This window comes from Oncorhynchus mykiss, chromosome 6, assembly GCF_013265735.2.
Source record: "Oncorhynchus mykiss isolate Arlee chromosome 6, USDA_OmykA_1.1, whole genome shotgun sequence".
NCBI lineage: Eukaryota > Metazoa > Chordata > Actinopteri > Salmoniformes > Salmonidae > Oncorhynchus > Oncorhynchus mykiss.
In genome coordinates, this window is record NC_048570.1 from 58,554,984 (window position 1) to 58,570,309 (window position 15,326).

At 39.5% G+C, this 15,326-nt stretch overlaps 1 protein-coding gene across 4 annotated transcripts in view; it reads right to left on the bottom strand.

Moving 5' to 3' along the window:
* Positions 1 to 1,854, bottom strand: part of LOC110526242 (adhesion G protein-coupled receptor G3) — a 28,953-nt gene extending 27,099 nt beyond the window's left edge. The window contains exons 1-5 of one of the 4 annotated variants that reach the window (XM_021607040.2): positions 1,717 to 1,854; positions 1,416 to 1,510; positions 1,206 to 1,241; positions 1,056 to 1,118; positions 674 to 727 (exon numbers count right to left, since the gene is read on the bottom strand). In XM_021607040.2, the coding sequence (XP_021462715.2) occupies positions 674 to 727; positions 1,056 to 1,118; positions 1,206 to 1,241; positions 1,416 to 1,503 (241 nt within the window). In that variant the 5' untranslated portion in view covers positions 1,504 to 1,510; positions 1,717 to 1,854. Of the gene's footprint in view, positions 1 to 195; positions 644 to 673; positions 728 to 1,055; positions 1,174 to 1,205; positions 1,242 to 1,415; positions 1,511 to 1,716 lie in introns of those variants that run through there. The other 3 variants (XM_021607041.2, XM_021607042.2, XM_021607044.2) reach the window with 3 other exon arrangements.
* Between the last annotated feature and the right edge of the window lie 13,472 nt (positions 1,855 to 15,326).

Here is a 15,326-nt window from a genome sequence, read left to right on the forward strand (position 1 = left end):
ATCATCCGTAATAAACGGAGGCAAATTTTCGACTACCACCCTGGTTGAAGGGGTAGAGAGAGGGGAAATTGGCACCAACACACCCCGTACAAATATTCCTCTAGCAATTAGCCTGCCAACCAAATTAGCTTTTTTCATGAACACAACCACAGCTTTGTTCATTCTAGAAGCAGAATATATAAATTCAACTCCTACCTGTTCACTGACTGCAAGCAAAACCTCCTCCACTTTAATATTCTCAGGAACACACTTGAATCCATGCCGTATCGACAGCGTCTTCTCCGTGCTAGGCTGAGAAGCAATCGTGCACACCACACCTTCTAAACCCCAGGAAACTTACTCTGTCCTCTTCCACCCTAACTTTGAAAAACAATCTGTGGATACCGCTAAAACAAATAGTGCATTAACCATCCACCATATAAAATAACATTGAAAGAAAAGACCAAGAAAGTTAGGACAGAACCCTCCACATCACACTCAAACTCCAAAAAACAGACAGACAGAGATGTTTTTCTTCAGAGTTTCTGTGTGCCGTAACTGGTCACTGGACTTCTGCTTGATATTTTGGGTCTAGGCTTACAGGTTACGCTTCTGCTTGTTCTTCTGGGTCTAGACTTACCGGTAACTGTAAAATAACTTAAAATAACTTGCTGAGTTAAAAAAAAGGTCTTACCACAAACTGTTTGCATTTGCATTGTTGGATTGTTTTCACAAACATCTTTAAAATCTTAAACAAGAAAACAAACAAATCATGACTTAGTGTGTATAATACAAGGATTGTAATTACAATGTGGAAGAGAATACTTAACATAAAACACCTAAATATTCTATTATGGAATTTCATGAATAATTAATATTACTGTACTACACCTTGTTGAGCTGAAACACCTTTCATATGCATTGAGTTTTGCAAACTCTATTTTAGCTAAATAAATTTCACACACACAACCCGTCCATGTGATGTTTGCAAGAAATGTATCTATCGACAAATATAACCCTATTACTGAAATAGGCTAATACTGCTTGTGAATTGATCAAGGAGTTAATGACCTTACTTGCATGAACAGCCATGTGTAGTCCTCCATCATAAGATTTTTGATCTCCAAAGACTGGAATACCTTTTCAAATTGCATACTGTTTGTTAAAGGGTCATTTTGCAGTTCAGCAACCCATCTTTGGGAGAAAGTAGGTGAATGGATACTTACTAACAAGGACATTTGGGACGCCTGACAAATTAACATCTGATGAATCAAAAAGGAAACACTAAGAGTAAGATAAAGTAGGCTAAATAATTGAAGTGGCAAATACTGTAGCTTAGTTGTCTTTTTTTATTTATAGACATTTATGACATGCTATTAATTTAATAATCATGCGTGTTTATTTTGTGATGTAATGGTGTATGTCCATCAACTCACCAGGACAAAGTAACTTAGTAGCAGATGTCTTCAAAGAAAGAGAGAAATAAACCATCAAAGCTAAAATATTACAGCCAAACTGTGCCATAGTAGCGCTAGAAGAAGAAACAGAGGAAGAACAGGTTGACTTTTACACAAAATACCTTGCTGGTAATAGCAGATAAAAACAAATTACAAAATGAATTCATTTTAGGCCTAACCTTGCACAAGGCTACATTTCATAGTCTACTTGCAAATTCCTAGGCTATTAGGCAATGCATTTCTGGTTAACAAAAATATATTTAAAGCAAAGGCAACATACCGTATGAATTGATTATTCTTTTGTCTCTACACAAACCTCTCTGTGATAGACTCGGGGAAAGACTGGGGCAGACAATTAGGGAGAAAACTCTCTTCAGCTGGTGGTGCCAATGAGAGATGGTGTGGTTGACAATACAAGTTGATGCTCAGGGTGAGGTACTGCGTAAAAGGCTCCACCTAGTGGTAAAATACTGAAGAGAAAACAATATTACAATGAAAAGGGCAGGCCAAGCATACGAGAACTGCAGCAGATATAATTGTTGTAAAACCAACGCTAGAATGTGTAGAGTATTGGTTAAATATGTTCAATAATGGAAAGTAAACAACCAAACATTGCAAAACTAGAAATAACAAAATCAAAGGACTAACAACAACAGTTTAAATAATAGTTAGAAAGCTAATAACCTTTTAAATGAACAAACAAAAAGTACAAATAGCTTCATAGTGTGACTTTGTTAAAGGAAGGGGGTCACTGAGCTGTCAAAGGGAAGAAGCCCTTCACAAACACATTCAATAGTCCTTCTCTAGGTTAAGACCCCTGGGGACTTAAGAATCTAAGGAATGGATCCAGAGCTTCTCTCTGGAACTGAGGTATTTGTCAACATCGCTGCTGCATTTGTTAATGGTAACTTGTTTCATTCCAAAATAAAACAACTCTTTAAAATGGAAGGCCACTGCGCCAGTGGGGTCAGCACAACGAATAGCACTTCGGTGCTCACACATTATAGTGCTTAACTCTTTTGTGGTCTCTCCTACGTGAAATTAACCGCATGGGCAGTGAATCACATAGATCACATTGCTAGAATTGCAATGTGGTGAGGGTGCTTTAAATTTGTATTTAATGATCTGATCTGGGGTGCGAGAAACTATTCATACATTTGGTGTACTGGTATTGGGTACATGCCACACTTGTAGAGGCCAGCCTTTTTTCGACTTGTTCGGATCGGACAACACTGTTTTTCTATATGTTTAGCTCTACGGTAAGCGACCGCCAGAGCCAGCTGAAATGTGTTACCTAGATCTGGATCTGAGCGTATGCCAATGGTCTTTGATGATGCCTAGGAGTTCTGGAGTGTAGGTAATGGGGTGTAGGTAATGACCATTTGGATGGAGGGTCTAGCTCTAGGGCTTCCAGACTTGCTCAGTAGTTGTTTGTACCCCTTTTCTCTGAATCTGTCTAGAAGTTTGTCCTTTCTTCTGCAAGATTGGGGATGGAAGAAATTGTTTGTGTTCGTGCTCTTTCTGATTATAAGGGAGGTACCTGTTTTGGTGACGCATACATCCAGGGAGTGGATGTGGACTCCAGGTGTTCGTTCATGGAATTTAGAAATTGGTGCAAGGACATCAGGGAGGTAAGGTCAACCTTGTAAACCACAAAAATGTCATAAATATAGTGTTTCCAAACAAGCAGGTCCTCAAGAAAATGGTTGGACTTCTTGTTTAGAATATTGGCTTTTTCAACATGTCTGAGGTGCAGGTTATCAATGCTCGGTGCCTTCCTTGTACCCATCAAACTTTAAGTCATTTTTAGGTGACCACCAACCTCATTAATTCAGCTAGGAAAAAAGAGGGATGGGTCTCAAGTCAATGGTCTTTTATCAATTAGTTTGCTCACTCCTGCTTCCTCCTCTATCCAATCTTGTCTCCTGGAAAGGTCAATTGAGGAGTTAATTGAGGAGAGTCGGCAAGGAGAGTGAACGTGGATGTCCCTTAAGATCCTTGTGTAATGTGATATGTACTCCCTAGCTCAAATGTCACACAACACTATGTGTGGAGAAAAAAAGGCACAGCACACCAACATCAACCTCATCACAACTGTAAAGTATGGAGAAGGGAGCATCATGGTTTGGGGCTGCTTTGATGCCCCAGGGCCTGGACAGTCGATGGAAAAATGAATTCCCAAGTTTATCAAGACATTTTGCAGGAGAATGTAAGGCTATCTGTCCACAGAAGTTGGGGGATGCAACAGGACAACAACCCAAAACACAGAAGTAAATCAACAACAGAAGAAAATATGCCTTCTGGAGTGGCCCAGTCAGAGTCCTGACCTCAACACAATTAAGATGCATGAACTTGAGAGCAGTTCACACCAGACATCCCAAGAATATTGCTGAACTGAAACAGTTTTGTAAAGGGGAATGGTCCAAAGTTCCTCCTGACCATTGTGCAGGTCTAATCCGCAAATACAGAAACCGTTTGGTTGAGGTTATTGCTGCCAAAGGAGGGTCAACCAGTTATTAAATCCAAGGGTTCACATACATTTTCCATCCTGCACTGTGAATGTTTACACGGTGTGTTCAATAAAGACATGAAAACATATAATTGTGTGTATGTTATTAGTTTAAGCAGACAGTGTTTATCTGTTGTTTTGACTTAGATGATGATCAGATCACATTTTATAACCAATTTATGCAGAAGCCCTGTTAATTCCAAAGGGTTCACATACTTTTTATTGCCACTGTAAACTTGTGTTGCCCCACTTACTTTTTGTATAGATTTTTTGTTAATAAAAAAATTAAATAATAATAAGAATGAAAATGCACTTGTTTCAAATGAGACGGTCCTTCCCGACTTGCAAGTCATTAGGCAAATTACGTTTATGGGGTGGATCCCAAAATAAATGTGTAAAGTGATCAAAACAAATTAAGTTGTGCAATACATTTTAGAGAGAAATTCCTAGTTCATGAGGAATGACTGTGTGGGGTAAGTTAAGCCATATTTAACATTTAGCATCGCTCTGTCAAGGGAAATATAGTAATCTTTCCCTGGAAATAATCAGAATTCATGTAAAGATTACATTTTTGAAAACATAGTTTGTCCAAAAAAAGTGTTCTCTTGGCACAACTTACCTCGGGTATGGGGTAAATTGTGCTGCTTGACAGAGTAAGTTAAGCCATAATCATCTATATTGAGCATTTGGCTGACCAGTGTCAATGGCCAATGGCCAAGATGGGCCGGTCCAGTTTTCTGATTGGCTGAAATGAGGTGGCGCAAATTCACATTCAAAGTCAAATGCGCCTCATCAAAGAATGAAACCCACGTTGACTCTCAGTCAAGCGAGCTAGCTAACATTAGCAACAGAATTCCTAAAATATACGTTTTACAAATTCGTAACATTGTCTGTTTTGAAAATTCATAACATAAAATACTAATTGTAATTTGTAACACATCATACAAAATGGGTGATGGACATCCACAAATTGAAACATACCATACAAAACAGCATACATGCTGTCAAACGAAGCACAACACTGGAAATCTATCCGAATCCACATAAACTAGTTCCAGCATCGCTCTTTGACAAACACAGAAGGTTGTATATTGAATTCAATAGAAGAAAACAGAGGGAGTGAGAGAGACTGCCAGTTCCTAAATGTATTATACAGCCAAAACATTACAGAACTGGCACTCTCTCTCTGTTTTCTTTTGAATTATATGTAGCCTACAGTGTCTTGCGATAGTATTCACCACCCTTGGCATTTTTCCTATTTTGTTGCCTTACAACCTGGAATTAAAATATATATATTTTTAAATATATTTGATTTACACAACACACTTTGAAGATGCAAAATATTTTTGGTGAAACAAACAAGAAATAAGACAAAAAAATTGAAAACTTGGGCGTGCATAACTATTCACCCCCCCCCCCCCAATGTCATTACTCTGTAGAGCCACCTTTTTGAAGCAATTACTGCTGCAAGTCTCTTGGGGTATGTCTCTATAAGCTTGGCACATCTAGCCACTGGGATTTTTGACCATTCTTCAAGGCAAAACTGCTCCAGCTCCTTCAAGTTGGATGGGTTCTGCTGGTGTACAGCAATCTTTAAGTCCACTGACCACTGATTCTCAATTAAATTGAGGTCTGGGCTTTGACTAGGCCATTCCAAGACATTGAAATGTTTCCCCTTAATACCACTCAAGTTTTGCATTAGCAGTATGCTTAGGGTCATTGTCCTGCTGGAATGAGAACCTCCGTCCCTGTCTCAAATCTGTGGAAGACTGTAACAGGTTTCCCTCATGAATTTCCCTGTATTTAGTGCCATCCATTCCTTCAATTCTGACCAGTTTTCCAGTCGATGAAAAACATGGGATGGTATTCTTGGAGTGATGTGAAGTGTTGGGTTTGCGCCAGACATAGCGTTTTCCTTGATGGCCAAAAAGCTTAATTTAGTCTGATCTGACCAGAGTACCTTCTTCCATATGTTTGGGGAGTCTCCCACATGCCTTTTCTTTGGTCTCTTTGTTGCCCTCCTTGCCTGGTCTGTGAGTTTTGGTGGACGGCCCTCTCTTGGCAGGTTTGTTGTGGTGCCATATTCTTTCAGTTTTTTAATAATGGATTTAATGGTGCTCCATGGGATGTTCAAAGTTGTGGATATTTTTTTTTATAACCCAACCCTGATCTGTACTTCTGCACAACTTTTTCCCTGACCTGTTTGGGGAGCTCCTTTGTCTTCATGGTTGCAGACTCTGGGGCCTTTCAGAACAGGTGTATATATACTGAGATCATGTGACACTTAGATTGCACACAGGTGGACTTTATTTAACTAATTATGTGACTTCTGAAGGTAATTGGTCGCACCAGATCTTATTTAGGGGCTTCATAGCAAAAGAGGTCAATACATATGTAGCACCACTTTTCGGTTTTTTAATTTGTTTTGAAACAAGTAATTTTTTTCACTTCACCACAATTTGAACTATTTTGTGTATGTCCATTACATGAAATCCAAATAAAAATCCATTTAAATTACAGGTTGTAATGCAAGAAAATAGGAAAAACACCAAGGGGGGTGAATACTTTTGCAAGGCACTGTAATATTTAAACACTTATAGCTAAGTGGGCAGGGGGGAACACTTGACATGCACTAATTCGAAATATGTAGTTAGGCTGTTATAAGGTAGTAAATAGCCTAACCCAATGGTCTATCGGTCCTACACTAGATGATACCGTAAGTACTATCTATCTGCCTGACAGGTCCTACACTTGATGATGCCATCATCCATGAGATGCACTCCATCCCTACATTAATTCCCAAGGACACAGTGCTTTATGGCAGAGTGGCTGATTGTGGCCATGCGCTTGTCACGGAGAAATGCAAGGTGGCCCATGTGGAACTGACAAACGACTTCAAATCAAATGTTATTTGTCACATGTGCCGAATACAACAGGTGTAGTAGACCTTACTGTGAAATGCTTACTTACAAGCCCTTAACCAATGATGCAGTTCAAGAAATAGAGTTAATAAATATTTACTAAATAAACTAAAGCAAAAAAATCTCATCAACTATGTGTGTGTATGTGTATGTATAAATCTATATAAACCGGGGGTACCGGTACCGAGTCAATGTGCGGTGGTACAGGTTAGTCAAGGTCATTTGTAAAGCGACTATGCATAGATAATAAATAGCGAGTAGCAGCAGTGTAAATACAAAGGTGGAGGGGTCAATGTGAATTGTCTGAGTGGCCATTTGATTAGTTGTTCAGCAGTCTTATGGCTTGGCGGTTAAGGAGCCTTTTTGTCTAGACTTTGCACTCCGGGTACCGCTTGCCGTGCAGTAGCAGAGAAAACAGTCTGTGACTTGGGTGACTGGAGTCTTTGACAATTCTTTGGGCCTTCCTCTGACACGGCTAGTATATAGGTCCTGGATGTCAGGAAGCTTGGCCCCAGTGATGTACTGGACCATACGCACTACCCTCTGTAGCGCCTTACAGTCAGGAGGCTCTCGAAGGTGCAGCTGTAGAACTTTTTGAGGATCTGGGAACCACGCCAAATCTTTTCAGTCTCCTGAAGGGGAAAATAAAAAGTGTTGTCGTGCCCTCTTCACAACTGCCTTGGTGTGTTTGGACCATGATAGTTTGTTTGTGATGTGGACACCAAGGAACTCGAACCACTCCACGTCAGTCCCTTCGATGTTAATGGAGGTCTGTTCGGCCCTCCTTTTCCTATAGTCCACGATCAGTTCCTTTGTCTTGATCACATTGAGGGAGAGGTTGTTGTACTGGCACCACATTACCAGGTTCCTGACCTCCCCTCTGTAGGCTGTCTCATCATTGTCAGTGATCAGGCCTACCACTGTTGTGTCGTCAGCAAACTTAATGATGGTGTTGGAGTCGTGCTTGTCCATGCAGTCGTGGCTGTTCCAGATCTGTGAGTACCCCCAAATATGCCATTTATAAATGAGGACGTATGCTCTTTTACTGGAGTTGGACAGCAGTGTACAGCATTAACTGGTACATTTGTAGTTTTTTACTCAAGCATTTAGAGCACCTATCCAATTTCAGACTTGTAAATGTCTCTAATGTTTCTTAAGAGTGTTTTACTTGTCTCATGACTGTATTTTACGGGTGTTTCTAAGCAGTTTGTCATTTCTTGCAGTGTTTGTATCAAAATTGCTTTTGACGATCCACAGCATTATGCAGGCTTTTCTGTTCAAGCCCAGCGCTACCACAACGGATTCTACTACTCAGCTGTTCGTCTAAACCTAAGCTGTTCATTGAGACCATGAATAGTGGAAACACTAGTAAAAACTTTTAAGGTACATTTCCCTGTAAATAGTTCATGGGTACATGTTGATGGATTCTGTGTGCTAACTCCTACACTTGGGATAGGGTAATTTATCAGGTCTCCTATTGAAATAGTGAGTGCTTAGGTTTAGAGGGTCTACACCAGAAGTTAATGGTTCTGTATGAGGAAGGTATATACTGTAGTGTGTGTGTGTGTGTGTGCAATTAAGCTTGAAATGTGCTGAGTGCAGGGAAAGCGATCAGATGTGGCAGGCATTGGTAAGGGGAGAGAGCCATGGATTAGTGATGAAGGGGCTCGAGGTCAGGTCACGTCAATGGAATAAGAAAGTTTCATGGCCGTATTACTTTGTATCTTTACTGCTAGGCCGGAAACTATGCTTGTTCAGATTTGTAAGAGGAGACTCAGCCTAGGAGAAAGGGTTAAATATCAGTACTTGTGTGAACAACGTCTTTGTCTGATGCAGCTGTATTGACCCTCTGGGAAGAATAAACTTGGTTTAAGCTTTCATAGTGTCCGTTGTGTTTTTACTCTGAAAATTAGAACCTAACAATGTTGGCGCTGCGAGCAGGGGTCACCACGATTTGCTGTCGAACTAGAGATCCCGACTCTGTGAAACAGGAGCTGGCACCAGAAATAAGGTAGGCACAGTTCCTACCTGTTATCACTAATTCTGACATCTTGGTTAGATGAGTTGTAGGCTGAACCAATTATAGGATACAGACTTAGAAAGCTTGAGTTTATTCAGTAGGCCCATTGTGTATTGACCGGTCGTAAATATCTGGTGAAGGGTAGGTTCTATAAGGATTGGTTCCGAGTGGAGGTTTTCCTCTGCGAGATCCAGGTAAAAAATAAGGTGTAGGGTGGGTTCCATTAAGGATAGGTCCCAAGTGGAGGTTTTCCTCTGTTGGATCCATGAGTGACAATACAGTGTAGGGTAGGTTCCGTATAGGATAGGTCCCTGGTCGGGGTATTCCCCTGCGAGATCTATAAAAGGAATGAAAGTCCCAGCTGCAGTGACAGTATGCAGAGTGTATGTGGATAATGATAAGTTGCCTATACATTCTGAAGGTAAGCCACATGCATGGGTAAAAGAAAAGCAATGAGATATTTGAACACTGTTTGTTTGAGTTACATGTATTAGCAGTAGCAAGAAGTAGAGAGGTTAGTTTATGCCCTAAGGGGAGGGGGAACCATGAAAATTATGTGGAAATAGGAAGACAAGGGTGAATAATTTTGGCAATGTGTGTTATCAACAACAGTGATATTTGAGGCGCAATACTGGAATAAGACATTAAGTCGTCCGTATTCTCAAGTAGTACATTTTTCAGACGCTATAGTATTGGTTTAAATACAAGGTATTAAGTTCCTTGACCAATTAGTAGGCACAAATACCATAACTATTATCTGGGGAAGTGGGTAGCGCTACCTTGGAAAATAGTTAGTAGAAGGTGTGTAAACCGTCAGGAGAGGTTTTGGAATAATAATTATTGATATGGCGACAGATGCCCCGATTCTCCAAGCGGAGATAAAAGATTTTAATAAGCCATGGCGGCGCTGAAAGAAGCTCACGAGCATTATACCAATTCCTATACCAAAGTAGATGTACTCCGCCACAGAAAGACTGGGTATGGGAGTGCGTTGATAGAATTTACATTTCAGCTTTGATGGCAGGTTTGAAACCTGTAATCAAAATGGCAATTGTGGGGGGTAGTGGAGGAAATAAAGCAAGATTTTTTAAGAATGGAAAATAACTCTGCTCACTTCACAGACGTGCAAGGGGTTAATACGGCCACAGTGAAAGTCACTAACAGTGGTTTCAATGGCCAAGGTAAGACAAAGAAACGTAGCTAAAAGACATCAAGGCATAGGGAGATGGTCCCACATCTAAAAGAGGGAGCTATCGGTCATTGGAAGAATGAGTGTAGAGTAGGAATGGAGCCTGCTGCATTCGGAGGAAATGCTGCCATGCAAACTTTCACATAGTGGGGTATGGCCTCGGTATGATCCACAGTGGTTCATAGAGATTACAGTTTCTATGTGAAGGGAGATGTACAGTATGTTGTCAACTTTTTAATATATACCAGGAACAAATATCTAGGATTCCTTATGATGAGAAATTGGCAAAATTTTGGATTTAAGTATTTTGGGTTGAAGAATCTTGGCAAAATGCCAGGGTGATGGATTCTAAAGAGGTAACAAATGAAAATGATCTGTCCAAACACTCCTCATAAACCTTATTTTTTGGATTGCATTAAACATCTAATGTGGTTTTATTATGAAATATATTTCTAGAATGAACGAAAGGGTGGAGGGGTAACGAGGAATTAGCAAAGGGGTTACTAAACCTAAAATTAACTTTTCATTTTTTTAGTTTTTGAACATTGTGGTGCGGTGGTTATGGAGAATCATGGGGAAAAGAAACCAGGGAATCGTTGGACTCGGTGGCGAGAGAAAGTCAGCGTGTCTAAGGGTAGTACATGCTAAATAAAGGATCCATAAACAATGGGGTGGATTAAAACAAATGTTTATTGATTGGAGTGAGGACAGGGGATTTACCATTATCATGTTTGGTTTATAATTACTATTTGTGGATTGCCGATTTTAAAATGTAGCAGAGTGAATGCTAACGAAATGTACACTTTTTTTACCAGAAGAGGGGGTTTCATTATCTCTCGTTGGAATGCTCCCGGAGACTTTGGTATTGGGGAGAGCAGTTAGTGATATTCGGCAGTTTTAAGTATAAAAGTATCTGGATTAGGCCATAAATGGAGTTCCCAGATAAGTAAGGCCTGTTCATGTGTGGTTTTGACCGGTTATGAATATGCGTTAGTGGTGTTGATACCGTGGGATTTATTTAGTGGAGTCTTTCCAATTTGGTGTTAAATTGGGTATGCAGAAGGATGGAAATGTTTGAAATGTTTAAAGCGTTTCTGAAGGACAGGGAAAGAAAAGGGAGAGGAAATATTTAACACTTGTGTTGTCTGAACGGTCAAAAGTGACCAGCCACTATGTTTAACAGCAGAGAAAACCCCCTAAATTATATTTTTTCAACTTGAAATTTAATGACTTTTCCTAGAGTGACCCCAACATTAGAAAAACTGAAATATCACCTTTGTTCATATTTCCATGAAAGCTGTACACCACCAGGGCACAAAGATTGTCTTCGGGTAATTTTTGACCTGGGAGTTAGAAAATCGTTTACACACCACAAAACACACACACACACACACACACACACACACAATGATACATTGAGATTGTGTGCTACTGATTGAACTCAGCTAGCAGCTCCTGAAGAAGAAGATCACCATGGTTGGCACAGTTAGAAAGAACAAGCCTGAGCTCTCCCTGCACTCCTCGCAACAAGGGGGTGTCATGACGTTGGCCTGGGGGTAGGTTTATGACAGTCATAAATACCTCTTCCCTCCTTTTTCCTCTCTCTCTCATTTACAAAGCCCTTAGTTACCATAGAGATTATGGGAACATCAGAAGGTGGGGGGAAATGAACAATATTCAGGTAATCCGACCAATTGAACATATGCGGTGGTACTTAATGAATATGATGTTCGGTTGTCATCTGAGACATTCTCATCAATGATAAGATGACATAAACTCTACAGTGGAAAGTCTACACATCAGAGTTATCGGATTCACATGGAATTGTTGTTCCATTTAAATGTTTGAATATGAAATTATTCGTGATGGGATGAAATGTGATTTTAGCTTCTAAAATGTGAGATTTGGGTTTACATAAATTAGGACTATGCTCAATCAGTGGCCCGCCCCTGTGAAGGGACATGGGCTATAAAACTTTTCAAACACGCCCTCCTCTCCCTTCCTATATAAAGCCTTGACGACAATGTAATCTCCTGTTCCGAGAATGTGAGGACGACGGTCTGATGTCAGAATGGTTCAGATAATAACTACAGAACGAAGCCAACATCAGCGTGAGCTTTGGTTGCGAATGGTATGAACTTTGAACTCTTATTCACTACAGAAGTGATACCTCCTAGCCGTTGAGTTAGCAACAGCAGCTGCAAACGCAGGTTAGGAAGGAACAGACAGAGTAGCCCATCTACCACGCAACAACGTTACTACAACGTATGCAATTTACCGGCAGAGACATTCTTCAAAGGACAAAGGACTTGGTTGGGCAACCACCAACCTACCGAAGCGCAGCTCAGAGTAAATCTTTATTGCATTTTCCTTTTCCAACTGGGCAGTAATTTAGAATGCATAAGATACTGTATTTACGATGGCACAGCTTCACCCTTTTTTCCTGTCTTCCTGCACTTTCACTCAAACCCAGCCCTTTTCTTTTGTGTAACAAGGTGTCATATCTGTTCCGCCCGCTAGTGACGTTTTCCTTCATGACGTAATTTGTAATCAAGTTATGATTTAATTGTGTATGTGTAATTCTGTGTGATTAGTTAGGTATTTAGTAAATAAATAATTGAACACAATGTTTTATTGCTGATTCAACTTGTTATCCAGGGTTCTTGCAGATAACCAAGAATGTACAACTTTCAGATGAGACTGACTTAAGATGATGATTAATATTGATTGCTATTGATGTAAAATATTACTAGGTCTTTAAGAATTTATTCGGAAGATGACAGCTCTATAAAAATAATTTTGTGGTGCCCCGACTCTCTAGTTAATTACATTTACATGATTAGTCCAATCATTTTATAGAATAGCATGTCACTTAATCCGGCATAGCCAAAGACACTACATTATTGGTGCTCCCGTGCGTGGAATCTAAAATAGAATGAGGCTTTCATTTTGATTCAGCCTGTATAAAATTGAAAAACAGATGACATAATATACCAAGTTATTGTACACATATTTGGAGTGTTAAAGACAAGCATTATTGGATGTGTGTGTGTGCTGACTTAGTCAGTGGGTAACGTAAGCGAATACATTTCTGTATGAGGGCTAAGAGAGAGTGGGAATTGTCATGTTATCAAACTTTGGGTTACCATGCATGTATAATTGTGTGTATCTTAACACGTTATTAATGCTGTTATATTTTGTGTTTCTTTTTGGCTTTTTAAGTCTTGTGCTGTCACTCTCTTAGGAACCAGAAGGAGAATGTTGAACTGGAAGAAGTCAACAGATCACGTGACACGTTATTTTCACGGTTCTATGAGAAATGAAAGTAAGATTATGTATGGTGTGATCATAAAACAGATGCCATAAGCCTCTGAGTTTGTAAACATCACTGTGAATGTTAATTATGTTTATTTTGTGTTCATGTTTTATTATCATTGTTTGTCCATTTATAAGTAATTTCCAAGTTTATTTAATGTTGAACCGTATGGAGTGAAGTGTTCAAATCGGGGGACTGATGGATTCTGGATACTAACTCCTAAACTTGGGATAGGGTTAATTATCAGGTATTGAAATATTGAATGCTTAGGTTTAGAGGGTCTACATCAGAAGTTAACAGTTGTATGTAGGAGGAAGGCATATAGTGTGAGCAATTAAGCTTGGAATGTTCTGAGTGCAGGGAAAGCGCTCACATGTGGCAGGCATTGGTAAGGGGAGAGAACCAAGGATTAGTGATGAAGGGGGTCAGGTCACGTTAAAGGAGGAAGAAAAGTTTACGGCTGTATTACTTAGTTTTTTGCCTAGCAGTGAAGATACAATGTTGGTTCAGATGTGTAGGAGGAGACTCAGCCTGGGAGAAAGGGTTAAATATCAGTACTTGTGTGAACACCGTCTTTGTCTGATGCAGCTGTATTGACCCTCTGGGAAGAATAAACTTGGTTTAAGCTTTCATAGTGTCCGTTGTGTTTTTACTCTGAAAATTAGAACCTAACAATGTTGATTGTTTAAGTATTTTCCAGGAGCTTACTTGAAGGTCTTAAAAGAGATCAGGGAAACATTTTACTAAAAAAAGTTTACTCCATATTGGCTTAATTGGGATCCTGGTTTTTCGCTTCCCTCTGGAAAATCAGCTGTTAATATTAAATAAATATGAACTACATTATTCCTGTTTCCATTTGTCATTATTGTTTACTTTTATTGCTGTGTTATGCTGTATTATAATGTTGTATAATACTTTTGCATAATCACCTTCCGGTGTAAAAAACATAAAGTAAAAACAATTAAAGTTTTAAGTGAGAATAGGCATTAGTCTGAAGCCGAAAAAGAAAGGAAATTCACATAAGCACCACAATGCCTATTCCACCCATGCTCTACCATGTTTTCCAGCAGACGGCGTTTAGCTTCTACAGTAGCTACAGTATGTTGGTACTGTATTCAAACTAAGGCAGGTTGCTTAGGATGCAAACCTCCTCAAATGGTCTAATTCATATTCTAAGAGGAGGTGCTTATGAATACTTTATAAATGTTTTGAGTGACCAGTGTAATTTCTCACAAAAAGATGGGCATGCCATTTGTAAACATTCCTGCAGTACCTGCTAAAAGAACAAGCACACAACACAAGATGAAATATAGAGTATACAAAACATTAAGAACACCTGCTCTCTCCCTGATAAAGACTGACTGGGTGAATCCAGGTGAAAGCTAGGATCCCTTATTGATGTCAGTTGTTAAACTTCAGTCAGTGTAGATGAAGGGTAAGAGACAGGTGCAACTCAATATTAGGAAGGTGTTCTTAATGTTTGGTATACTCCGTGTATATACAGTCCCTTCAGAAAGTATTCATACCCCTTGACTTATTCCCCATTTTGTTGTGTTACAGCCTGCATTCAAACTTGATTAAATTGATTTACACAAAATACCCCAAGATGACAAAGTGAAAACATGTTTTTAGAAATTTTAGCACATTTAAAAAAAATAAAAAAATTACGCCCCTGACAATGTCATTCTGATCTGTTCTTTGGAGGTAGAGGTGAGGTCAGAGAGCAGTGGCATGTAGAAGTACTAGTTTGACAATAGTATTTTGCATTCAGAAACATGATCAACTGTGTTAAAAATCACGGTTTCCCCAACTTAATTTGCCTGTCGAACTGCAATGGTAGGGTCTGACTGTCGTTTTTTTCAGAGACTGTAGCTCCTCTTTTCTTCATTATTTTTATCATGCCCTGACCTGTTTCACCTGTCCTTGGGATTGTCT